Genomic DNA, 27,938 nt, shown 5'->3' with positions numbered 1-27,938 from the left:
AAGTACACAGTTTGGTTTTAAACAATACTTACTCTTACATTGTAGACAAATGTGGTAAAGAACTATTTAGGGTCAAGAGGTTAAAGACCTACAATAAATCACCTTTGATAAGGAGAAAACTGTGTCTCTACTTCGTGCATATATATATAGTAGTAAAGACACTTGTACAACCAGTCCTTTCCAAAGGGAAATCTACATGATGGGATCATTGAAGAGTCCTGTCTTCATCTTGATCCTCCACCTTCTGGAAGGGGTTCTGAGCAATTCCCTCATCCAGCTCAACAACAATGGCTATGAAGGCATCGTCATTGCCATCGACCACAATGTGCCAGAAGATGAAGCCCTCATTCAACAGATCAAGGTGTGTTCTAAGAGGCATTTTTCTATGCTTTGTCAATTCTTAGCTAATAGTAATTAAATCATCAATAAGCATAATATTGTGGTAAAGAGAACATGATTGTCTTGGCTCCAGTTGCTTGACTTGGCAAGATATTTTAATGTCTGGATCTCAGATTCTTTATCTATAAAAGGAAAGCAGTAACTCTTTACCCACCATGATTTTCATGAGAAACAAGGTGAATGCAATGCACATAAATCCAAGTTAGATGTGCTGTTGGCACTTAATAAATGACATCTGTATTTTCTGACTGTAGGTTGTCACTGAAAATTGTTTTGTTCTATGCAAAGGCAAATTCAGCTGCATTTAGCAGACATTGGTAACTGCACAGCAGGTAATTCCTCTGCAGGATGCTACCACCAGCACATAGCATACCCTCTTTTTATTCTACTTGTAACTAACCTGTGATGCTACAGAGGAGCCTGCGGCACAAGTTCTAACTTAACCCTTCCAATGGGCAGAGATGCTGCATATTTTCAACCTGGAAGCAAGGGGTCAGCTCAGAGCTGCCACAGGTTGGGGTGGGCATGGGCACACCTTGGCACCTCTTCTGTAAAGGGAAGAAAGGTATTCAGAAGCTCTTTGTCCTGGAAAAGCTGGGAAAGTCATCCAAACTGTCATCAGGTAGCTAAAAACAAGAGGAAACACTTTCCAACAGATCATTCTGGAGTCCTCGGTCTGCCCACAGCACATCCACGGTCAGTGCTGTGGAATGGGTGAGAATCCTCTGCAAAATGGGTTGCTAATAAGTCATTCGCTTACAGAGCCTGGGGGGTTGCGTATGAAAATGCACACTGGTACCTAAGACACCGTAGGAGCTTAATAAACTGTAGTTCCTGGCGCTGCTTCCCAGTTACCTGCGGGTTTGTTTGCTGTTTTGTTTTAGCAGTGCTTTTACTTTATTGTATTTTTAATTGTTTATGTTTGTATTTGTTACTCTCTTTCATATTTTAGTTTAATTTGTTTATGCATTTCATTATTAGGCAGTATGTTACCTTTAGTTTCTTCTTTAGCATTTAAAAATTAATGTTCTTCTTTGACAATTTCATAATCTATATCATGCATTGTGACTAGCCACTCCCACCCTCTGTTCTCTCCCATCCCCGTCAGCTTCCCTCACAGTCCCTGTCCTAGAGTCATGACCTCTAGTTTTGTTTAGGGGCCCTTTTTTAGTGACTGTCTGTGTGACACTTGGATGCGAACTATTCATGGGACCCTGGTAAGGTCACCAGTGAGCACAACGGGAGGCAGTGACTGTTAATATACCTAGCCAACAGCTGGGCAGTGAAGGTTAGGGTCCCCTGAGCCCCTCTTCCATTAGGCACCTTTTTACCCCTTCTGAGGGAGGGTTCCTAAAGTCCAGGAGATGCCCAAGGATGCCTCACAAAGCCAACTTGGAAAAGTGGAGTGTGGGTGAAGAACCATCTGTCTGCCAGGATTCCTGGCCAGGGTATAACTCAAACAGGTGTGGGGGATAGAGGGAGGTACCGCTTCCCAGGAAGCCATCCTGCCTAACCTAAGGGCCTTCCGACCATCTTCAGTGCAAGCAAGTTCATGCCTGAAACTGATTAGTTGTCAGGAACCTGGGGTGAGCTTTTGATGACCACAGCAATAATGAAGAAAATACTGAGAGAAAGAAACAAGGTAGAAAATAGAAGAGACGCACAGCTGTCTCGGGCCAGTATATTTCAGGGCTGTGCTAGGAGAAACTGGCACCTTATCTCCAATAACAGCAACTGGGCCTTTCGTGAAGCTTTGAGCCTTCAGGGTGCTTGCCCTCACTCTCTTTGGTGAGTTTCCTCCTGAAAAGTATTCATGTCTTACCACAGTTATTAAATTGGCTTTCTAATATGAAGAGTGACTGAGTTGTGTGAGCTAAGTTGGATTTCACTACCTTCTTCTGGGCAACATGAAAACAGTTAAGTATGATGGTGTCCTGAGGGTCCCTGCTCAGAAAGAGCCAGCTCCTACTCTTGGATATCCCAGGTCCGAAGAGTTCAGGGAACATGTCCTCCCCCGTGACTGCAGCTGCCTTTCTTGACTCTTCTTCAGCCTTTGTTCCAATAATCTTTTTGAGGGGAGATTCTCTACCCAGATCCCTTGTTGGGACACATCCCCTAATTCAGCTCAGCTTCAGCAAGACAGTGTTCAAGGATCTCCTACCTGTGTGTGGAATAGGGATTCTACAGCTGCTCCGTCCACCACTTCCGTGTGTGGAGTAGGGTTCTACAGCCACTCCGTCCACCACTTCCAGCTCCTGTCAGTACTGCCACTGGTCCATGCAGAATCCTTAGGAGGACATTCCACAGATGAAATTTATTCTCTCTCTCTCTCTCTCTCTCTCTCTCTCTCTCTCTCTCTCTCTCTCTCTCTCTCTCTCTCACACACACACACACACACACACACACACACACACACACACAAATGACAATGGGAGTATTTGGAGTGTCTCTTCAATGCACAGAGACTGGCTTGGCGCTCATATACCAGTTTGTCATTCATCATAATAATTTGTTCAGTCAGTCAATTAGTCTCTTTTATTCATTTATATGACAAATATTTGCCAAGCACTCCATTATGTTAGGTACCGGGAATCCAGCTGCCATCAATGCTTTATGCTTGTCCTTGGGGAATGCTGGCTCGTCCAGTACACAATGTCCCACACCCTTCTTCATTTAGAGTTTAAAGTCTATGTGGACATGATGTCATGCTCTCAGAATGCAGAACAGGTGACACATGCCTCTATGAAAGCATATAGACAAGAGCACTTACTTCATGCCACTTGCTCTTTCTTCTGGAAGGCATCAAATAGTCACATTTTACCAGTGGAATCATAGTCAAGTACTCAAACACAGTCAGGTTTATACCCAATCACCAATCATTTGGTGATTTTATTTTTTTTTTAATTTGGGAAAATGATAGCATGTTAAATTCTCCCAGTGTTTATTAAAATCTGGGCTTTGGGGGATAGAAATGCAAAGCACTAAGCACGCTTTCTAACTTAGAAAGGGAATCATTATTGCCGCTATTTGAAATGGGTTAGGCTTGGAGAAAAAAATTCATTTCCCCAGTTTTTCCACTGAGAAGGGCAGGCACAAGACTCAGCTCTGCATCATTAGCCGAGCCCAGCCTCCCCTCCCCACTATGGACTGTCTTCCTCCCACATCCTCTCCAACTGGACAGTCTCCTCAGGCCACTCCAGCCAGGACTTGGCTCCTGCAGTGCGCCCTCTTTCCTTTTTGCATTATCCTGTCCCACTAACATCCTCAAATTATAACCGTTCCCATTAAAACACACACACACACACACCCCACGCCTCTTCTCCCATTCCCCTGTAACGCAGACATTTCTTAACCTGCTGTCTGTAATCACCGACTCCAGGGTCTCACCTCTCACCCTCCTGCCTCCACTCACACAGCATTGCTGTCTGCGTTCTGCAGACTTGGACTTGGCTTATCCATATTGCACAAGGCAAGGTCCACTTCCCAGTCTTCCTCTCATCACCTCTGATCTCCTCTCTGTGCACTGACTCTCATCCCCTGCCCATCTCAGAACACCAGAGTTCTCCTCTTTCCTTGTCAACGCCTGTTCTCGGTCCTAGCTGACCCAACACCTTCTTTCTATGGCATCATTTATATACTCTCTCTACTATCTTGTCATAGTGCACCCAGGGAGTCTGCAGGGATGCATACTACTGCTGCTCCTTCTTTCCTATGAATAAAGCTATGCACAGTTTGCAAATACTAAATGATGCTGTTTCCTTAAATCTAACTCTTAATACTGCACTCAAATGAATGCTGCCATAGTATTTAACATTAGATTTAGCCTAACTGTTATGAAATTCTTAGGTATGTCATATTGTCTCCACTGCTGTGTGGTGTGAGAGCCGGAGAATTACACCCCCAGTTCTCAGTTTCTTTCTCCAAGCTTTATTTATAGTTGAGGGATCAAATGCAATGGGGGCTCTAGATGATAGTGAACAAGCATTAATGTTAAGAAAACATTCTTCTTCCTAGTGTGTGCTGTAGTTTTTTTGTTTTGTTTTGTTTTGTTTTGTTTTCACTCTTTGGAGACCCACCACCCAGCTCCCAAATAAATACACAAAGATTTATTCTTACTTATGAATACCCAGCCTTAGCTTGGCTTGTTTCTAGCCAGCTTTTTTTTTTTTTTAACTTAAATTAACCCATTTCTCTTTAACTATGTTTTGCCTCTGGGCTTTTTACCTTTATTTATTTTATATATCTTTCTTTCCTTCTTACTCCATGGCTAGCTGTATGGCTGAGTCGGTGCCCCTGGCATCTCCCTCTCCCTCTCCCTGTCCTTCGTCCTTCTCCTCCTCTCTCCTCACTCTTTTCCCTAGATTTCTCTTCCTATTTATTCTTGGCTCAACAGCTCCGCCTATTCCTCTCTCCTGCCTAGCTTTTGGCTGTTCAGTTCTTTAGTAAACCAATCAGGTGTTTCAGACAGGCAAAGTAACACAGCTTTATGGAATTAAACAAATGCAACATAAAAGAATGCAACACATCTTTGTATCATTAAACAAATAGTCCACAGCATAAACGAATGTAACACATCTTAAAATAATGTCCACATTAGTGTCAATATGTGATGTCATTTGTGAAGTAGTCACAACAACGTTTCTCATGCTGTAAGTGGTGAAATCAGAACTTAGAATTGGAAAGTGCCTAATGTCCCTCAAGAAGAGGTGGAGCCAGGATTAGCATCTGCCCCTAGAGTATATTGCTCAGCGTTGTTCTGTTGTATGATTGACACTCAGGAAGATCGGTCGCTGTTATTAAGGAAGCCATGTCCCTGCCCAGCTAGGCTTTTGAAAGGAAAATACAGATGCATGTTTAAATGACTTGTTACTTAGTCTGTTTTCAGTGATGTTATGTATGCTCTCTCTCCTCCAGGACATGGTGACTCGGGCCTCCCCATACCTGTTTGAAGCTACAGGGAAACGATTTTATTTCAAAAATGTTGCCATTTTGATTCCTGAAAACTGGAAGACAAAACCTGATTATGAGAGGCCCAAACTCGAAACCTTCAAAAATGTGAGAACAAGTTCTTTTTGACATCTTTTTCTTGAAATTTAGTTTTTGTTTCTGTTCATTTGTTTATTTGAGGCAAAATAGTATAAAATGAAATGGAATTGTGCCAAAATCCCCCACCTGTGAGTAAGGCCAACTTGTTTGCTGAAATGGTGTGATCATCTTTTCTTCTCTTTCAGGCTGATATCCTGGTGTCGCCAACTAGCCCTGTAGGTGAAGACCAGCCGCACACTGAGCATGTAGGCGCATGCGGAGAAAAGGGAATCAGGATCCACCTGACCCCTAACTTCTTAGCAGGAAAGAAGCTGAAAGAGTATGGACCACAAGGTATGGACTCAGCTAAAGCATTTCAGCAAGTAACATAACACAGCAATTGTGTATTAACTACTGTATTCCCTTTCGGAGTAAGCCTACAGGTGACAAGGAAACCAGAAATAAAGCCAGTGAAGCATGCCTTTTCATTTAAAACAAGGAGTCAGAGCCATGTATTTCTGAGCTATAACATAACATCAGTTTGTGAACTTGCATATGTGTGACATTTTACTATAGTGGCAGGTTATTTCAGTGACATGGCATGAAGCATTAGACTTTTGTGGATCTATGAGCTTCACTCGACTGAACAAAATCTCCTTCCTGCAGTTCATAAGATAGCCACCAGATGACGATAGTGCGCTCAGGCTCTGATTTGAGTTCCCTATTCAGCAGAATTTGATTCTTGATTCTGTAGGATTCAGGAGAGGTTCACACTCCAATTTTTTAACAAGCTTTCAGGTAGTGCTGCATGGGGTACCACTCTCTAGATAGCAGACAGAATCGTCCTACTGTCATCTCCCAAAAGTCTCTCTCCCCCCCTTCCTCCCTCCCTCCCCACCTCTGTGTGTGTGTGTTGCACACCAATTACCCCAAGACAGCTGAGGCAGAAGGATCCTGAGTATGAGTCAGTCTTGACTACACAGGGAGACCCTTAAACAAAAGGACCAAACAAAGAAAAAGTTCAATCCTTATAAAATACACTATATTATGTCAATATGAGCTATGTAGAGCAATCTTTGAAGGAAATATTCCAAGTACATACATGAGCTTTATGCATATACACAAATGTGGCTAGTTGTTGAATAACTAGTGTTGTTGAATAACTAGCGTTGGAAAACTCGTATCTAAAAAAGACTAGACTCCTCACAACCAGGTTGGTTTTCTTAACTTAGGCAAGGCAGAGGAAACGGGCGAGCCATGGTGCTGCCTGCCTCACCCCCCATATATTCCACACTGATTAGAAGGGTCTGAACCTTGCACCTTTGTTTTACACTATTCCATTTCATTTCCATAACCGGAACAGAAGATTCCTGACCTATGGTCCAATAAGTATGTGTTGAATTAATTGGTCTAACTATGCTTTTCCAGTCCTGAGTTCATACTAACCGCCACAGCTGGATATCACACCATTCCTTTAGATAAATTCTTTATATACCATGACCCCAGTCCTTTGCCCTCAAAATCTTCTGCTGCCTTGACAAACAGTTACTTCTTTTCTAGAACTTGAAAGCAGAGCCTAGATTGGAGTTCTTCAGCATGCCCCTCTTGCCTAGCTCTCCAAACTCAGCCTACCTGGAATTATAATTCAGAAACATTAAGATGCACATAAGTCACTAACAGTCATCCAAATATAACAGATACTTAATGGACACCAAATAATTTCTAGATATGATGTGCCCAGATACAACAGGAGAGAAATAATATTGCCTGTCTTCATGGAGATAAGCTGCGATGACAGAATAAGATGCTAAGGGCCATAATGAGATAGGCTGAAACTACAAAAGAGGAGTGTCTGGTCTTCTCTGAGCATGTTAGGGTGGCAGTTGGCTAGATCAGGGCTTGATTTTTTTTTCTTAATGCGTTGGAGACAGAATCTCAAAAATATTGCCAAGGCTGGCCTTGAACTAATGATCCTTCTGCTTCAGCCTCTTGAACAGCTAGGGTTACAGGCACTGGCCACCCGGCCTAGGTGGAAGCTTGGTTTTGAGAGAAGAGTGGTCATTACCACTGCAGAGACAGTGAGGGGTGCCAACCAAAGAAAGCAGATGTCAAAGGAGGAGGATGTGGCCTAGAGCAAAATACTCAGAAATGAACTGTGACTAAAGAGCACAGAGGTGAACAGCAGGAAAAAGCTGGCGTTGTTAATCACTCGCACACGGTGCTAAGGACTTAACTCTTGTACTTCAAGGCATTTCCTCTCTTCTCCTGCATGTCCTCCACAAGACCACATACTGCGTGATGAGGCAGCTGCCTGACCAGTGTAGATAACCTCCCGCTCTCAATCATCACCCCATGAACACACAACAAGCCAAAATAAATGTGTGTATTCTACATAACTGCATACTTGTCGTATTAGGTCATGATAAGGAATGCATGCAAGCTCCCAATTTTTTATTTAGAAATAAAGAATAAAGCCAAGCAAAACAAGCATTTAGAAGAATTATTTTCTAGTGTGAGGTTATTTTACCACATTTTTTATCTTCAGCTGTTTGACTTTTTTTCTCACAGAGAAGGCCTTTGTCCATGAGTGGGCTCATTTCCAGTGGGGAGTGTTTGATGAATACAACAATGAGGAGAAATTCTACATCTCCAAAGGAAGAACAGAAGCAGTAAGGTGTGTACATTTTGACTTCGCTTTACCAAATAATTTTACAGTGCAACCAATTTTTCCTTGAGTTACTTTTAAAATACCAGTTTTCTGTCTTATATCAAGTGGTCCTGCTAACTGAGTTCCTACTTTGTGAATCGTGGCGGTGTGCAGCCTGCCAGGTGCCTCTGCTTGTGATCTCTGTCACACAGACCATATCCAGAGTCACTGTGCTGTCATGACCACAGGTCGGTTTGACTATTCAAATCTCAGCCAGTGGGCACCATGGTCTGTTTGTCCTACTTCTCCTTTCTAAGCTTCCACACCATTAGCTACTGCGTCCTCCCTTAAGAGCAAGGCTGATTTGTGCACATCGCTTTTTGAGATCTAGAAATATCTATCAACTTATTCACCCTTCCACAGCTACTGAGCACATCAGCCTACATGACTGCCATGCCCTCTTTAAAAAAAAATTGTCAAGTCAAGCATGTGGGTCACCCTTTAATCCCAGTATTCGGGAGACAGAGGCCATTCTGGTCTACAAAATGATTTCCAGGACAGCTAAGGCTGTTATACAGAAAAACCCTGTCTTGAAAAATCAAATAAAATAAACCTTTATCTAAACATATTAATAATATTCATTGTCCCTTGTCTTCCAAACAAACTTTTAAGGTATTGCAGGCCCAGAAGTAATCAAAACATGATAGCTGTCCAGAAGTTACTCTTCTCATATATTATAGAGTATGCAATCCAACAGACCATACCATATTTAATAGAGAAATGGTAGGGACAGCCTCAGCAAGAAGACAAGGGTAGCCTCTATGATCACAGTTGTCTCAATTTCTTCAGGAAGTTGTATCCAATTCAATGGCACACAAAACTGAGGCAGTACACAAGGTTGGGGGGGGGGATGGCGCTTGCACAAATGAATATGGGACCTAGAAAACCCAAGGTAGTAAAATGAAGTTCAGATTGTCAAGGGAAGTCAACAGAGGGACATGATACAAAAGGGTCGTTCCACGTGCTTTCCATATGTTAGCAATAACTCATCCCAAAATACAGTGGAAAATACTCCACTGAAAATAGCAATTCAATGGAAAACTCAGTAAGAAATGGTAAAGATAAACCTGGAGAAAACTACAAAATGATTTTGAAAAGCTTAAAAGAAAACAAATGCAGGGAGGATTTCAATCCATGAAGTGTATAAAGTCAACAAAAGTTGGTTTATGAATTCTATGTAATTTAGTAAAAAAATGAATTTGTATCTTATTCAAAGACGCCAGCATTCATTCAGCAAGATTATTTCTGGAAAAGGGTCATAATAAAATGGACTTTTACTTGTCAATTGTTAAAGATATTTCAAAACTGAATTAAATAAAAAATTGTATATTGACAATAATTTACACACAGGAATTTAACAGAATTTGAATAAGATCTATGAGGAGAGATGAGATTTCTTAAGATATAAAGAAAAATTTTAACTATGGGAAAAATAATAGAATCTCGTACAATTGGATAAACTTGTCAAATAAAAAAACACAATGCAAATTATACATATCTATATACTGAGGTCTAAGCATGTAAATTATTAGTATTAATACATCTCGAATTAATAAATATTAATATCAAATCTACATGCAGTGAAAATCTTGCTATGTGTTCAGATCTCTATGTAGTGAAAGTTTTTCTGTGCATTTAAGAATTAAAATAATAGATGATTGCAGTGGCATGTTTATAATTTCAGCACTCAGGAGGCTGAGGCAAAAGGATGTGAAGTCAAGGCTAGCCTGGGCTACATAGCAAAGCCCTGTCTCAAAAACAAAACTAGAGAAAGGCATAATTAAAAGAAAAAGGGAAAAAATATGACTACCCATAAATTAAGAATTTTGTTTTACATTAACTAAATAGAGTAAAAGGGAAAACAGAAAACAACATATGCTCACAAAAACAAAACAAGTCAAGCTTTTAGCATCATAGGACTCACCGTGGCACCTTCAAAGCCAGTTGTGATGGCAGACACCTGTAACCACAGCATGCTGGAGGTGGAAGCAGCAGGGTGAGAGGTCAAAGCCATTGTCAACTACGGAGCCAGTCTGAGGCAAGGCTGGGATACAAGAGTCTTTGAGAGGAAGGGAAAAAAACTAAAAACAAAGACAAAGAAAATTGAAAATAAATGAACCACTAATAGAAGAATATACAAAGAATATCTGATTCATAAAATAAGAAATAAAAATAACTAATAAACATACAAAATGATCATACTTACTAGAAATTGAGAGATTCACGTTAGACAGAGATGAGGTCATCTCTGCTTTGCAGGTTATCTCATGTAGTTGACAGCTCCCAGGCATGGAGTTCAGAGTCAGAAGTCAAAGCAACTTCCCCAGAAGATGACAATTACAAGAGCTCTCATTTTTTTCCTGTTTCTCGAGCAACTAATTTCATGTTTAAAAAAACATTTTAAGTAAATGATAGACAAGCCTTATCAAGAGATTTTTAGAATATGCTCAAAATTTTATGTGAAATTTGATGTTTACACACGTTTTATTTTGGGTATTTAAAAGTTAACAGAAAAAGTAAATTTAGTAAGTTAGGGTGAGTTCATATAATGTCAAAAGATATAAATAATTAAAACCACATTGTGCAAGAATACACTACATATCTATATATTATGATTTTAAATATGCCAGCCCAATAATTTTTTTAATCAGAAAACAAAGCACTGTTATGCTGACATACATAAAATCTTCCAACAAGTCAGTAGTCATTTATTTCTGATGGTGAAACATGTTTTTCCCTTCTCTTTATAGTTTTTATGAGTTCTCAAATATTCTTTTACACTTTTATTATTTATATACTCAAATCTGTAATTTAAAAATGAAGCATGGCGGTAAGTATTCCATTTATAACAAACTCCATAAACATATAATATAAAAAATTAATTATCAATGAACATACAGTCACTGTACAAAAACTGTTTGGAATAAAGAATCAGGACAAGTAGGTAAACACAGGGAAGATATCAGCAAGTCCTGCGGGGAAGCTAAGCAGACTCTCAATTTTCTAGAATGAGGAGACTGGATTGGAGGAGCCTGAGGACTTTGATCCTAACTGGGCTATTATGGTACTAATTATGAAGCCCCTCTGATACTTTCTAGCCACATAAATGACTGGTATAAACTTAGTGCTTTTGTTATATGAAGATATGTAATTTCTTGGTTCAATGAAAAAAAATCATACAAATTTCAGGTGAGTTATGGACCCACTGCCTAAGCATTTAATCTTAATCTCTTTTCAGATGTTCAGCAGCTATTTCCGGGAAAAATGTAGTTCGCTGGTGCCAGGGAGGCAGTTGTGTCGATAAAGGAAAGTGCAAAACGGACCCAGTAACAGGACTGTATAAAAAAGATTGTGTGTTCATACCAGATAAGCAACAAAATGAGAAGGCGTCCATAATGTATGATCAAACTATTGACTCTGTAAGTGCCTTATTCTTTTCCCTGGTGCTTGCATGAGTTTAGTGAGGTCAGTTTGGTTTTGGTTTTGCCCAAGTGCTTCAGGGGAGGATCCAGTTTTAGAGATACTAGCAGCTTTAAGGGGGAAATCAGCAGTTGGTTCTCTTTGGGATAATCTTGGTTGCAGAAAGCAAACTGTAGAATTCTTACTGAGTGTCCCCCAGGGCCAATTCTTGAGGAAGAAAAATTAATGTGACCTTGTCTGTTGGGTTTATAGCCCGAATGTCCATTGCACTCTAAGATCATGGAGGACTGAATGGATGGACATTCTCTAGGAGGCTAGAAGATGAGGAAAACATCTGGGGAGTGAACGAAGGCAGGGTTATAAAGCAGTAATGGGGAAGGATCTCCCTGGTAAAGAATCGGGAGCAAAGGGATAGGGGCGAAGAAGCTTGGGAAGCCTGAAGACCTACAGGATAGAGCAGAAGAAACTAAAGACGTGGACTCCACAGCCAGAAGGAAGGAGAGGAGTGAAGGGAAAATCGACCCTTGTGACTGCTGTTTGCTGTGAGAAGCTGCAAGGCTTGTAGGGTGTGAGCAATCATGAACCACACAAAGGGTCTTATAGGGCTACAGAGACACAGCTCAGCTGGAAAATTGTCTGCTGATCAAGTGCAGAGACCTGAGTTCAGATCTTCAGAACCTATGGAAATCAAGGGTGCCAGCACGGAGAGATGGAGATAGGTAGATTGCTGAAGGTCAATGCCTGCCAATGTCACCAAATAGATGGATTTCAGATTCACGGGGAAATCCTGTCTCAAAAAACTGAGTGTGGAAGGTGACTGAGGAAAGACACCTAACATTGACCTCAGGCCTCCACGTGACCCACGTGAACACATTTGCATGTGCACCCACACACATATCGGTACACACAACACACATAGGACACCACATACAATTTAAATATAAAAGTCTTAGAAACTTCTAGTCTTTTTTTTTTTCTTTCTTTTTTTTTTTTTTTTTTTTTTGGTTTTTTCGAGACAGGGTTTCTCTGTGTAGCTTTGCGCCTTTCCTGGAACTCACTTGGTAGCCCAGGCTGGCCTTGAACTCACAGAGATCCGCCTGGCTCTGCCTCCCGAGTGCTGGGATTAAAGGCGTGCGCCACCACCGCCCGGCTAGAAACTTCTAGTCTTAACAGAGTAAAAGGAAAGAGTTCTCAACCACTGTGGGGTGAAGAAATTGGAGAAATAGCAAGGTGGAAAGCCAGATTAGTCATGTTCACAGTGTGAAGGGAGGACTGTGAGGACGCGGATGATGGAGATTTCACTGAATCAAGGTGGGGGGTGGATTATGAACTATAAGTAGGAAGAAATGTCTAGTTCTTGGTTGTTTTGTTGAGGGAGGAGAGCAGAAACTTCCTGGTTTCTTGAACTGGGTGGCAGGGTTCGTAGTGCTGACGTTGAGTATGGAAATGTGTGAAGAGGGTGAGGAAGCACCAGAGGAAAGTGATAAGGTCATTATGAAGATGTGGAGTTCGAGAAAAAAGATTTCCAGGTAGATTTTAGAGAGAGCTGGAATGATGCGTGTTCAAGGTTGAATGCAGCATGTTGATTAATGGGGTTCAGAAGTAATGAAATAGAGTCTGGTAGTCTGAAGATGGAGAGATAAGATTGGACAGAGAGGAATACTGAAGAGTGTGATGTGAAGGATGATGTCTTGGGTAGAAAATCTGAAGAGTAAAGGAAACCACCTTAGAGCAGTTAGGTTGTTCACTGAGATCCAACGAGGCTGAAGACATGGATGGAAACCTGACTTCAGAGTGATTTTCCCAGAAGTGCCATGTACCATTGTGACACAAAGCCATGGTTATAAGCTAGCAGAGGAGCCTGAGGGTGGAGACATAAGGGGGTTATTTTGTTAGTTATTTTGACAAGTATATGACTGTTATATGCATCATTATATTGGCAATTTTAGGTGGTTGAGTTCTGTACAGAAAAAAACCACAATAAGGAAGCTCCAAATGCCCAAAACCAACGATGCAACCTCCGCAGCACTTGGGAAGTCATCCAGGAGTCTGAGGACTTTCAACAAGCCACTCCCATGACAACTCAGCCGCCCACGCCCACATTCTCATTGCTGCAGATTGGACAGAGAGTTCTGTGTTTAGTTCTTGATAAGTCTGGGAGCATGACGGTACGTTCACTGAGCCTTCATTTTGGGGATGTGGATCATAGGTGTATGTACATGTATGATACAATCTGGCCTGCAATTTGGACTTGGAAAATAAACACAACGGGAGGGTCCAAACCCAGCAATAGCTTTGTCGTCAAAAATGCTCATCTTGGACTGGAACTAGAGCTCAGCTGATGAAGTGCTTGCCTTGAAAGCACAAGGACATGAGTTCAAGGCCCCAACTCCCTTAGGATCCCAGCACCGGGTAGGTAGAAACAGACAAATGCCTGTGGACCTGTGATCAGTGAGCTCCAGGTGGTGAGAAGCACACACACACACACACACACACACACACACACACAGAGAGAGAGAGAGAGAGAGAGAGAGAGAGAGAGAGAGAGAGAGAGAGAGCTCACATTGCCTCATTCCACAGACCCAGTATCAACTGTATCTTCTGTCAAATTAAATTAATGTCAACCTATAAGCAAAGATCTGATTAATAAGCTTAATATTGTTCATATTTTGTTAACACACATAGGTCTAGAGTTCCATATAAGCCTTATTTAGACCTATTACTAATGCATTGTATTCCAATGATTGCCTAATATAGCTTTTTGTCTTTTGCTATTTATGCAAAAATTCTAAAATTTTACCCAAAGTGGACAGTAGGTACAAATGGAAAACAGGCCATCCAGCTTGCTTACACACTCACGTGGGGCAGTCACTTCCAAATACCCTTTAGCCCGGTCTGTTGTTGGTCTGTTCATCTAAGGGTCAACTTGAACCTTTTTATTCGCTTGCCTTTGCAGAGCGATGACCGTCTTAACCGAATGAACCAGGCAAGCAAGCTTTTCCTGCTGCAGACCGTGGAGCAGGGGTCCTGGGTCGGCATGGTGACCTTTGACAGTGCTGCCTACGTACAAAGGGAACTCACGCAGATCAACAGTGCTACTGACAGAGACCTGCTGGCAAAAAGCTTACCCACAATATCCTCAGGAGGGACGTCCATATGCTCTGGGCTTCAAACAGCATTTACAGTAAGGCGTGTTCCTTCTGTAATAGTTCACAACTGTTTGTGATTTTTGCTCCTATGAAATTTTTATGTCCAGTGTTTCCATACATGGCTGGTGTCAAACTGAGTTCTGTGGCCAAGGACAAAGCAGTGATCGAGGGGTACAAAGATACTGGCTTCCAGAGTTATCACTAATTCACTTCTTCATGCCTCTGTCTTTTTCTGCACCTAGGCATTCAGCTTTTCTATGTGCATGTCTGCCGTATGTCTCATGAGCCTCCTCCATCAGCTCCACTGGGTTACACATTCTTGGATGCTATGGCAGAATCACCTGTTCTTACCTGATGGTTCAACTCAGTTACCATTGTCCCCCTGTGGGAAACATGGAAACTCCAACCTACTCCACAGAACACAGTCATGAGAAATTAGACAAAGAGATTCAAACTGGGCCATAGATCTTACTTCCTAGTACCAGAAGCACTTTGGTCAGATTAAGGTTATGACCACAGCTCTGAGATCCCTAGGCACTGGCTCTTTCCCATGTCTACAGTCTCAGCCCTTCATATATCATCAAGGTGGCCTTGTGTAGTGGCCTCCTGTCAGCACAAATAGAGAATACAGTGGGGACAAGTCCCCTGTGCCTGCACCTTCCCCTCCAGCCTTCTGGCCACACAATCTCATTCTGAATTCATCATCCAGATAATGGGGGCTGCAGAACTTGATCTTGACTGTTTGCCCTGTGTTTTGGTCTCTTTCCATCATTTCAGTGGTGTGTAGAATCTGGTCTTCTTGAATAGATCACATGTGCCTTTATTTAATTTTCTTTCCCTCATAATCTTATTTAGAATTGGGAGATGGACTGTCGTCTATACCCTATTAAAAGTATATCTAGGTATACAACTATAGGAAGCACTTTGGAGATTGGGAGTGGGAGGGTCAAAGGTCAAGGTCATCTTTGTCTATATAGAGAGCTTGACACCTGGGTAGGCTACATGAGACCCTGTTTCAAAAATCAAACAACAAAAGCTGTGTGTGTTGAGGGTGGGGTGGGACAAAGTGTCGCTTTAATCAGAAGAAGTATTAAAAGGTAACTACTTCTGTGATCTGGGTAACACTGTCCAGTCAGAATCTATGACACCAGCATGTAGTCGATCTTGTCTAAAGCTACAATCTCTTCTGGGTCCACTGTCCCTCAACTCATTCCTTATGCTTTCTGAAGGCATCTTGGAACCTCTCGAAGCTTCTTGGGAAGAGACCAAATGAAGGAAACTCAAAAGCCCTATGCCCTTTCCCAGAACCACCTGTCTTTTGGACCACCCTGCATTGCCCAGCATCCCTTCTGGGCAGGCTAACAGGAAACAGTCACTGTTGAGTTCCATGATGTTGAATTGCTACAGCAGTGTCACTGTGGACAGATGCTCCCCCAACATTCCCAACATGCACTTGTTCCCTCTGCAATTGCTCCTTCTTGCCCACGTAGATGCAGTTTCCACAAACACCCTGCCCACCCCAAGACTGATTCCCACTCTTGATCGTGTCTTAAAGGTGATTAAGAAGAAATATCCAACTGATGGCTCTGAAATTGTGCTGCTCACTGATGGGGAGGACAGCACCATCAGCACCTGCTTTGACATGGTGAAGAAGAGTGGGGCCATCATCCATACAGTAGCTCTGGGACCGTCTGCTGCTAAAGAGCTTGAGCAGCTTTCCAAAATGACAGGTGAGGGAAGATCTGCAGAGACCCACCACTGTTTCTACCAATGATCCCCGAACTCCCGTGACCTGAGGAGTCAGGGAAAGTGAGATAAGGAGAGATGGGTAATCTCAGCCAAGAGCTATGCTTCTCCCAAATGACCATTAGAACTGACCACCCATTCTCACTATGGTCTTGGCTCCAGGCCAAACTGCAGAAAGTCTAACTGTGCTACACCCTAGCGACAACTTGGAAGCCCTTCCCGGATACCTTATAAGTATTTAACTACCTGAGAAAGCCAGGAAGAAGAAGGAGGGGAGAGAGGAAGAGCCTGGTGAACAAAGCATAAGGCTAGTTCAGTCATGCAGTGCACAGGCAGTTTCTCCACAAAAGAGCAGTATGTCACAGACAGGTGTCATCTGGCCCTGGCTTCTTCAGCAGAAAGGGTGATCATTTTCTTTTATTTAGGGATAGTATTAGAAATATAAATTATTACTGTTGGAGCCTAATATATCTGCCCATGTTGTCTAGAAGCAGGGCCTGAGATGGAGAATTTGATACATGTGATTATAGAAGAAGAGTTCTCAAAAGAAAAGAAATGGAGGGCAGACAGAGCTGGAAATAGCAAAGGATGGAAGCAGATCTACACTCTGATCTCACTCTAGTCAAGAGGCCTCTAGACTAGAAACACAAGAGACAGGAGGACTCCCCTTTGCATTGCTGCATCAACCAGTCAATGTGCATTTATTGTTAGAGCAGATCAGACCTAAAAATCCTTTTTCTGTGTAGGATGGTCCTGGTGTAAAGCAATCCTCTGGAGAATGAGGTAACCATTGGCCACTAGCAGCCAACCCTTGGAGCAAGGCAAACTTTCACTCAACTGGAAAAGGACACAGGAGGGACATCAGAAGCACTATAAAACACTGTCCCTGACTTTGGATGCTATTAATAGTTTAAAAGTGACTACCCAAGATGGCTCCATGGGCAAAGATGCTTGCTGCCAAGCTCACAACCTGAGTTTAGTCCCTGGAACCCATGCTGTGTAAAGAGAAAGCCAACTGCTACAAGCCATCTTCTGACCTTCACACATGCAGGGACACATGCGCACACAAATACATAAATATAAAAAATAGGAGAGACTTCCTATCCTCTTCCTTAGTTATACTTATTCTCCATACCCAAGCTTCCAGGCCTAGTATATTAATCTTTCTTTCACTACACGTCCCAATTTTCTGTAACAGATCCTTTGCTCACTATTATTTCCTAATGTATTGTCACACATGCATCTTTTTTGATTTGACATACAAGTTTAAAACCCAGTTTGTTAGAATTGCATTTAAATAATAGGAAGCCAATCAGAGTGGACTCTGTCATGTGGAAGCACATGACCTTTAAAATGTAGATACTCTTGGAGATTTGTGCAGATAATTGAAGCAACATCATGACAGGTGTTTCTGAAACTATTCATTACTAGGATTGAAAAGTCAGTATCAGTGGGGCATGGTGGTATAAACCTATAATTCCAGTGGTTGAGAGGAAGAGGTAAGAGAAGCTAGAGTAAAGGTCATTCTTAGATAAATAGTGAGCTTGAAGCTAATATATATATGAGACTATGTCTCATATATAGAGAGATAGGTAGATAGATAGATAGATAGATAGATAGATAGATAGATAGATAGATATAGATATAGATAGATGTAGATATAGATATAGATATCAATATCAACTTCTGAGTTAATATGCACATATATTTGACATTGATTGGTATTATCTATCCTGCTATTTTAGCTGTGGCTAAAATGTTGTAAATACTTGCCTCCTGGGAAATAACTTCTGATACCATAATTGCATTTTAGGAGGTTTGCAGACATATGCTTCTGATCAAGCTCAGAACAATGGTCTTGTTGATGCTTTCGCAGCCCTTTCATCAGGAAATGGAGCTGTCTCTCAGCGCTCCATCCAGGTTGGAATTCTTACTGTTTGGTTTCCCATGTCTACTTATGCTCACAGACTAGATGCTTCCAGTTCTACACTCCTTTGTGTATTAATTGAAAGTCAGAGTCTTCAGCATTAGGTCAAACATTATTCTCCAAATGCAACCTTCCTTGTTTAAATGAGGCAGTTGGCACTGACTTATTTTGTAAGAAAATGAAATGACTTATATAAAGTGCCCAATAATTGTTCATAAGCATTTGCTAACAAGTACTGATCATAATAGGATTGGCTTGTGTTGTCTTCAGAACAGATCATCTATACATTTTCTAGGACAAGGGTTCAGACATGATTTGCCCTATTTTTCCATTGCTCGAGTTCCTATGATTTGCCATGATTTTCCTGTAGCGAAGGAGCAGCACTTTGCACTACAGAAACCCTGTGTAGTCCGTTCAGACTCCTAAATCTTCATCCCGGGTCTTCCATTTACTGACTTTGAGTGAAGAACCTTACCTCTGAGTCTGGAACAGAAAGCTTCTCTGGGCTTGTCTGGTTCTAAAATGCTGAGAAGCTCAAAGTATCTTTCAAATATCTTGGGACTGTTTCTGAGAAGGACAAATGGATTTCAAAGTGCTCTATTAGAGTAACTGCAGAAACCGCATGTGGAATTTTCACCTAGAGAGAATAAACAACCAGTCCAGTGTGAATCCAAACATTCACAATCCAAGTTTGAGTAAACACGAAGAAACAGTGGCACATTAAAGCCTGGATGAGAGATTCAAAACAAAAGGATTTGGGGCCAGCTGACGTCCTGTGTTTCCAACCTAGGGAGACAGCAATGGCTCCTGTGTTGGTTTCCTGCAGGAAACTTAAAAATAAACTCAAAGGCCGTCTTTTGCAAAGAAAGGGATGTGCCCCAGAAAAGGAATTCAGCAGCTTAGAAACTTCTAGTCACATCTATGATTTTTTTTTAATTTAAGAAACTAACAGGGAGGGAAATGGAAAGGTAAGCTGGATTTGTTTCCTAGCCTACCATGAGAACAAGAGTCCTGTACATCCAGACTCACTCGCTATCTACCCATAGGACCAGAAAGCCTGGCTCCCTGGCCATTACCTCTTCTAGTGGGTGTCAATTTAGAGATAATGAATTACTACAGAAGAGACAATTCTCAAAATCACACTTTCTACAGAAGCATTGTTACCCTTTTCCCACTCCAGTCCCTTCTCTGCAACAACCCCATTCTAGGCCAAACAGCAATCGCCTGGTTCGCCAATTTATTTCAGACACCTTCATAAGGACTGCCATGATGCTAAACTCCGTAATTTGTCGTTTTAATTTATATCATCTATCCATGGGTAAGAAATGAGTACAGCCAGTCCCCCTTGGGTTCAGTGTAGTAAGAGATGGGATGCTTACACTCGTAAAGCAGAACATGATGGGCACCAAAGGATAGCCAGGGAGAAAACTGCATCGGAGCTCATAGGAAAGGGTGACTCCTGTGTCCTAAGAGACAGACATCAGTGAAAGCTTCATAAAGAAGGCAACATTTGTACCAAATTCTGGAGGAACAGTAAGACTCAGACAAGCAGAGAAAAAGTGATGATGTCTAGGAGAAACAGAGAGTATGAAGTTTGGGATTCATAAATCCTTAGAAGGAGGTGGTCTTTTGGTGGAGAAAGAAATACCATGGAAACTTGAAACTGGAATAATAATGGATAACTGAATCCTAAATGACCCTAAATACTGAGCAAAGGACTCAAGAACACATGCAGGAGCCTTTTCATTGGCTCCTGGTGGTCAGGACCTGGTGCTGAGACTGTGAGCTGTAGGCTGGATTGTCCAGGAAGTAAAGCGTTTGTCTTCTCAACAGCTGGAGAGCAGGGGAGTGAACCTCGACAAGAACCAGTGGATGAACGGCTCAGTGATCGTGGACAGCACAGTGGGGAAGGACACGTTATTTCTTGTCACCTGGACAACACAGGCTCCTCAGATTCTTCTCTGGGATCCCAGTGGAACTAAACAAGGTGGTTTTGTCATAGACACAGCCACCAAGATGGCCTACTTCCAAGTCCCAGGCACTGCCAAGGTATGGTGTCAGCTTCCTTGCAGACTAGACAAAAATTTTTTTACAAATGACTGTAGATTTTTTTTAAGAGGGTTGAGTGTTGACTTCAGATGAAAACTCTTGGTCAGTCTGCCACTTAAGTCAAGAGAGAGGAAGTGGGTAATTTTATGTCCCCAAATAAAAGGGAAACAATTGAACTTCATAGCAGTCAGGATGACAAATGATCCTCGATGCTCTGGGATTATGAAAATTATTTTCTATCCTTCAGAAACCCATGCCTTGAAAACTCCAGGTAGTGATCAGTGAGGACACAGCTTTTGGGCCTCATTATCCCTATCTAGCTTTGTCTTGACAGTGGGAGCCGTGTAGTTAGTCCAAACACATTCAAGTTTGCCTTGACTGACAGAGTCCCAAGGACACCCACATCTTTTTAGATGTGCTCACAACACACTGTGATCACATAGGCATTTGTTGTAAGTCTTTGTTACTCACTGGGAATATCTGCATCTGTTTTGGTCAGGTTGGCTCTTGGAAATACAGCCTGCAAGCGAGCTCACAAACTCTCACTCTGACTGTCACCTCCCGTGCAGCAAGTGCGACACTGCCTCCAATTACAGTGACCCCAATAGTGAATAAGAACACAGAAAAGTTCCCCAGCCCTGTAAGAGTGTATGCAACTATTCGCCAAGGAGCCTCACCCATTCTCAGGGCCAGTGTCACAGCCTTGATTGAATCTGTGAATGGAAAAACAGAGACCCTGGAATTACTGGATAATGGAGCAGGTAACCATCGAAGAAACTGGAAATTAGTTCTTCTAAGACACCACTATGGAATAGTTAATGGGCATGGTCTGGTAAGAACATGGAGTAGGGAACCTGGAGCTAGGGGCTGGCTAAAGAGCTCACAGCATCCTCATACATGTTTGAAAACATTGGGCAACCTGAGGAGGGGTCCAGTCTTAGCCTCTACAAAGCCAAAGTACGTTGACGGTTTGAATTCAATAGGATTGGAGATTGCACAGAACTGTCTGCCTTCCAAACTAAGGAAAGGTAATAACAGCCATTTTTTGTCAAGTCCATTGCCTCCTCAATATGTATGCACATATAAACATAAATATCTTCATTTTTATGTTCACCGCATACTTTTTAGGTGTTACTATCCCTCTATTACTGGTGAAGAAATACTGTCACATTTTAACAACTGAGATGAATTCCAGCACAGATCTAGATGATTCATATATCCATGTGAACTTTAGGTTAGGTTCAATCCCTAAGTGAGAAACTCTGCCCATTTTCCTTGCATTTAAGAAATCTATAAGGAAGAAATACAATTCTGTATTTCTTTTTTAGAAGATGTCTGTTTACTATGTCAGGAGTATCTTTATTAGAATGAATTTTGTAAATGAATTCACTGCTCAAACATCCCCTGGGAGAAATTATTTTTCTTCTCCAATCATGTACATACAGCAATCTGATTTGACTTGACAGATAATTAGTGAGTTGATAGTTCAAGCTATCAGTCATGACAGAGAGGTACAAAATGACAGTTCAGGGTGAGAAGATTTAAGTATATATACATAAGTATATATACATGTGCACACACAGTGTAGAGAAGTGTAAGGCCTCATTCTATACATAATCAAGCGTCATAGTCCCTTGTAAGTAATGCTCAATTTCTCTGTTTGCAAAATGTTAACCCACATATGGATTGAAAATACAGGTGTCAGCTGGGCGTTGGTGGCGCACGCCTTTAATCCCAGCACTCGGGAGGCAGAGCCAGGTGGATCTCTGTGAGTTCGAGGCCAGCCTGGGCTACCAAGTGAGCTCCAGGAAAGGCGCAAAGCTACACAGAGAAACCCTGTCTCGAAAAAACCAAAAAAAAAAAAAAAAAAAAAAAAGAAAAGAAAAGAAAATACAGGTGTCAAGTATCCTTTATGGTATTCATGAATGCCTCCATCTCCTTGTCAAGGTGCTGATGCTACCAAGAATGATGGTGTCTACTCAAGGTTTTTTACAGCTTTTGATACAAATGGTAGATACAGCATAAAAATATGGGCTCTGGGAGGAGTTACTGCAGACAAGCAGAGAGTGTTACCTCAGAAGAATGGAGCCATGTACATAGATGGTTGGATTGAAGATGGTAAGTGATCTGGAGACTTGACTGAAAGACTTAGGTCTAGAAGAATCATTAAGCCTGTAAGGAAAAATAATGCAAGATGACTATTGATTTCTGAGTCTCACCTCTCTTATTGGTGTTTGGGGCTGGGTGATCCTTTGTGTTGAGTACACTCTTACATCTTGAAGGATTCTGCTGCATCACTGGAATTAATCAATCTACTAGATACCAGTAACAGCCTCACCCCCAAGTTACTACATTCAAAAATGTCCCTAGTCATCTTCCATTGACCTGTAAGAGGGCAAAATCCTCCCTCCCCCATTTGATAACCAATTAGGCAGATCATAGCTTTTTACCACTTTGGTTCCAAATCACAGCATCTACAAAATAAAATATAATATCTCTATGTGCTTTACTTTCTTCCACCGTAAAATAGACTCTTAGAGGGAAGCCCCTGAGCCCACAGGTAGTCAAATAGGAGAAACAAATCTTTAATAAATAAGACCATTCACACCACTCTGGGTTTAAAACACCTGCTCAAGATCAGAGTGTACTAAGAGCAAAAGAGTCTAGGATTTGCCTTACAAATTAAAACCAACAACAAAAAGAGTTTTAAATAAGTGGAATTTATGAAAAAGTAAATTCTGAATAATTCCATATTCTGGATGGAATACCTTTACTGAAGATGAGTTCTTAGAGATTAATTGACTTCACAAACCATAGCAGTTTTGAGGTATAGAATTAATTTTATATAAGAATGTAAAGCAAATTATGTAATTCCTACATGAATAAATCCCCGGGTATTGATTGAGACAATTGGGCTGAATGTGGGTGGCATATATCTGCAATGTTAGCACTCTAGAAATGGAGGCCAGAAGATCATTGAGTTTGAAACCAACCGGGGCTACATGTAAGGTACTGTCTCAAAATAAAAAGAGAGAACATTGGGATTCTTTTAAAAGCATAAAGTTTTGGAACCCTTAACATAAATTATTTCAATGAAAAATTGTAATCAAGTAAGAAAGATAAAACACAAATATGGAGAATGTAAAAAATAGCCTAAATTAACAATCAAGGAAATTCTCCAAGGCCAAGGAGATTAAGTAGGAAATAAATGAGAGAGACTATGGCACTCACAACATTATCAAAGTGATAAGCGACTTCTTGAGGCAATGCCATGTTTAAACGGAGATAGTATTTAAACAGACGTTATAGAAGACAGGACAATGAGAGGCCAGTGAGACAGCCCGGTGGATAGGAGCACTGGCTGCCAAGTCTAGTACTTGGAGTTCATTCCCGGGATCCACATGTGGGAGGAAAGAACCCAGCCCTGCAGTTTGACCTCTAACCCCCACATGCCCCTCTCTTACACAAATAACTGACTAAATAAATGGTTTTTAATTAAATGAGAGAGGGAATATATTTCTAGGGCAAATGTTAGAAAACTTAGTTTTTTCCTATTATAATCAGGAAACACCTGTTAGGTAAAGAAATGTGGACCTCCCTTTGCTCATTTTCTTCTTATGCAACCCGATTTGGTGTCTTGTCACCAAACTTTAAAGTGGAGTTTGTTGGTGGAAGGAGAGAAGGATAAAGGATAAAGGAGAGAGGAAAGAAAGACCCAGTAAGAAACAGGAACACTAGCCTTCCCGTGGTGTTACTCTTCATATTTTGAATAATTTTTTAACACAGGTGAAATAAAATTCAATCCTCCACATAATGAAACTAATAATGTTCAAGACAAACAACTGTGCTTCAGCAGGACATCTTCGGGGGGATCATTCACAGCCTCTAATGTCCCCTCGGCTCCCATTCCTGACCTCTTTCCACCTTGCCAAATCACCGACCTGAAGGCCAGCATCCAGGGGCACAACCTCGTGAATCTGACTTGGACGGCTCCTGGGGATGATTATGACCATGGGAAAGGTAAGGTGAATGTGGTACAGGCCCTAAAGAGGAGCTGACCAACCAAGTGGATGCAGAGCCGAGGTTGGCAGCTGTGTTGAAGGGAGGAGGAGACAGAGGCAAGGAATCTTGGATGGCTTCTGAAATTAAAAGTAAAGATTTTAAAAGTACAGGAAGCTGACCTACCTAAGGAAGAAGATATTTTATCTCAGAAAAGAAAACTTTGGGATTTTGTTTTTTGTTTTGTTTTGGGTTTTGTTAATTTTTTTTTTTTTTTTTTTTTTTTTTTTTTTTTTTTTTTTTTTTTTTGGTTTTTCGAGACAGGGTTTCTCTGTGTAGCTTTGTGCCTTTCCTGGGACTCACTTGGTAGCCCAGGCTGGCCTCGAACTCACAGAGATCCGCCTGGCTCTGCCTCCCAAGTGCTGGGATTAAAGGCGTGCGCCACCACCGCCCGGCTTTGTTAATTTTTTTTAATGGATGACAAATGAGGTTTTGTAGTGTTTAGGAAATCTCCCAGTCCTCTAGACTTTGACTCTCAAAGTATCAATGTAGAAATTAGGTCTGGGATGGAGCCTAAGTCTCTCTGTTTCTAGCATGTATTTATGAAATGTGTGGGCAACAGCCTCACCTAATGAACTGGAATCTGCTTTTTACCCTTCTCTGAGCATATTAGTGTTCAAGGAACACTAGCACCAAAAACCCCTGTCCAAACAATGAAGTAACAGGCTGTGAACAGCCTTCTTCCTCAGCCAAAACCCATACTCTAAAGAGCATGTAATCACAGAATAACTTTATAGTCACCACTTTGTTAAGAGTAACAAGTACACACAGTAGGCAGAAACCCTTGTAAATATGTTTACTGGTTCCGTCTATCCATGGCAACTTCATGAGATAATGATGTAATCCCTAACAGACTTTTAAAGCTCAAGATTTGAGAATTACAAGTCCCATCCCCCCTCATTCTTTCTCTCTCTCTTTCTCTCTTTGTATTTTAGCTTCCAAGTACATCATCCGAATAAGCACAAGTATTGTTGATCTCAGAGACAATTTCAATACCTCAGTCCAAGTGAACACTACTGATCTCATCCCCAAGGAGGCCAACTCTGAGGAAATCTTTCAGTTTGAGCTGGAAGACAGTAGTTTTAGAAATGGCACAGATATCTTCATTGCGATCCAGGCTGTGGATAAATCCAATCTGAAATCAGAAATATCTAACATTGTGCGGGTATCTCTGTTCATCCCCACTGAAGAGCCACCCGCATCTGAAGACACAACTCCTCCTTGCCCTGATATTAGTATCAACAGCACCATTCCTGGAATCCATGTGTTAAAAATAATGTGGAAGTGGCTAGGGGAAATGCAGGTGACGCTAGGCTTGCACTGAAATTTCAGGAGATAAATAAATCATTCCTTTCATTGTAGACTTTTCTAAAATGTATTTTAGACTTCCTGTAGGGGGCAATATAGTGATATGGGAAGCTCAAGATCTGGGTCCATGTGTATTAAAAATCATCTGCCCAAATTCTAAGGTTTAATCATTGCTCAATCTTTGAATGGTAATTGTGAATCTTCGGAAGAACCAAATGTTGCTTGTACCAATAGATTTTTATTGGTACAACTTGATTTTTTATTTAAAGGAACTTTGCCAAGTAAAAATAGCATTCAATTGCAGTTAGTTAATCTACTAACTACTAAGATCTGAGTAAAGATGGTACATGTATGGAAGTGAGGGCGCGCACTGTAGGAAGAAATGGTACTCTTGTGGTTTCATGGTGTAGAAATGTACACTATGTTCCTGAAACTGCAAGTCAGTGATGCTGAAAGCCACAGAGGTAGGAAACAAGAAAGGGGAGGTAGATTCAGGCCAAGTGATAGAGAAATAAAAATATATTCCATCATTTTTTACAAATATTTTATTAACAGCTGTCTTAGTTTTCTGTTGCTGTGAAGAGACACCATGACCAAAGCAACTTACAAAAGAAAGCATTTAATTGGGGCTGGCTTACAGTGTCAGTCAGTTAATAGTATTGTCTTGATGGGGACGTGGCCACAGGACAGCAGACATGGCACTGGAGCAGTAGCTGAGAGTTTCCATCTTAGTCTCAAGTTGGAAGCAGAGGTGGGGACTGGGCCTGGTGGGGGGTTTGAAACTTCAAAGCCCACCCCCAGTGAAACACCTCTTCCCAGTAAGGCCACACCTAATCCTTCTCAAAACAATTCTACCAATAAGGGACCAAGCATTCAAATATGCAAGACTCTGGGGGCCATTCTTATTCAAACCACCACACCACCTTATAAGCAGGAGCTTATTTAGCAGTACTCAGTTAAGTCCACAGATGTTGTTCAGCTGCTAATAAAGCTGGCCACTCTTTCTACATACATCCAAAGTGTATTTCTTCACGTTCAGATTTTCCTTATTACAACTGGAATTTAAGAAAATGTTAGAACAATTAGATGCACAAGTAATAGTGGAAAAAACAGAGAAATGTGGGCATATCAGGAAGCAAAAATGTCTAGCACCCTCCCCCTATTCCATACTCAAAGTGCTAACCTGGGGTTTAGTTTACATAGAAGGTGAGAGGTATGTGTAATTAAGCAATCTAAGTTAAGGTGTGGCCCTTTCCATCAGTGACCCAGGATCGTCATTCATGCCAAGTGGTCTGCAAGTTGTCAAAACTGGGTTCAGGGAGACAAGTCCTTCCACTGTCTGGAACCATGACCCCAACCAACCTTTTCCTTTTCTCAACTTGAGACCGGGAAAATTCCACTTCTCTGGGGATTATCTTAGTTAGCGTTACCATTGCTATAATGAAACGCCATCAAACATGGTGACCAAAATCATGACCAAAAATCAAGTTAGGGAGGGAAGGGTTCATTTGGCTTATGCTTCCATGGCACTATTCATCAAACAGGAACTCAAACAGGGCAGGAACCTGTGCTAATAATGCACAGGCCCTAGGGGAATGCTGCTTACCAGTTTGCTCTTCACAGCTTGCTCAACCTGATTTCTTACAGAACCCAGGACCACCAGCCCAGGGATGTTACCACTCACAATAGGTTGGGCCTTCCCAAATTAATTACTAACTAAAAAATGCCCTACAGGCTTGCCTGCAGCTGGATCTCATGGAGGCATGTTCTCAACCTGAGGCTCTCTCCTCTGTGGTGACTATAGCTTGTGTCAAGTTGACATAAAATTAGCCAGCACGGGGATCAGTTTCATAGACTGATGACCAAAGAGAGGGAGGAAGGCAAAAGGGCATGCATCTCTCTCTAAAGATCTTCATTCATGCCAGGATGGTTACACTGGATGCCAGTCATCTCTCAAGGGTACTTGCAGATGCTTTGCCAACTCAGTGATCAGAAGGTCAGGAGGCAATTCTCTTGAGCAAAGTGCAAGCGGGCACTAAGCCACATGCCGCGTGAGAGGGCCACCTTATGCTGCAATGAACAAGTGAGTCTGAGGTCCCGATCCAACTCTCTAGAGTTGGCAACCATGGCTGCCATAGGTCATGTTGGG

The 27,938-nt window shown here is 41.6% G+C and overlaps 1 protein-coding gene across 1 annotated transcript; it reads left to right on the top strand.

The window, feature by feature from the left end:
* The first annotated feature begins 176 nt into the window (after positions 1 to 176).
* Positions 177 to 25,943, top strand: Clca1 (chloride channel accessory 1). Its single transcript, XM_028876796.2, has 14 exons — positions 177 to 361; positions 5,314 to 5,454; positions 5,631 to 5,778; positions 7,993 to 8,098; positions 11,370 to 11,550; positions 13,501 to 13,719; positions 14,508 to 14,735; positions 16,256 to 16,430; positions 18,260 to 18,366; positions 20,207 to 20,422; positions 20,922 to 21,183; positions 22,370 to 22,540; positions 24,209 to 24,442; positions 25,417 to 25,943. Exons 1-14 carry the CDS (start codon positions 197 to 199, stop codon positions 25,803 to 25,805), a joined length of 2,742 nt encoding a protein of 913 aa, XP_028732629.1. The 5' UTR covers positions 177 to 196; the 3' UTR covers positions 25,806 to 25,943.
* The last annotated feature ends 1,995 nt before the right edge of the window (positions 25,944 to 27,938 follow it).

This window comes from Peromyscus leucopus, chromosome 6 (assembly GCF_004664715.2).
Source record: "Peromyscus leucopus breed LL Stock chromosome 6, UCI_PerLeu_2.1, whole genome shotgun sequence".
Lineage (NCBI taxonomy): Eukaryota > Metazoa > Chordata > Mammalia > Rodentia > Cricetidae > Peromyscus > Peromyscus leucopus.
The sequence above is the reverse complement of the archived record's forward strand: the minus strand, read 5'-3'. Positions and strand labels throughout refer to the sequence as shown.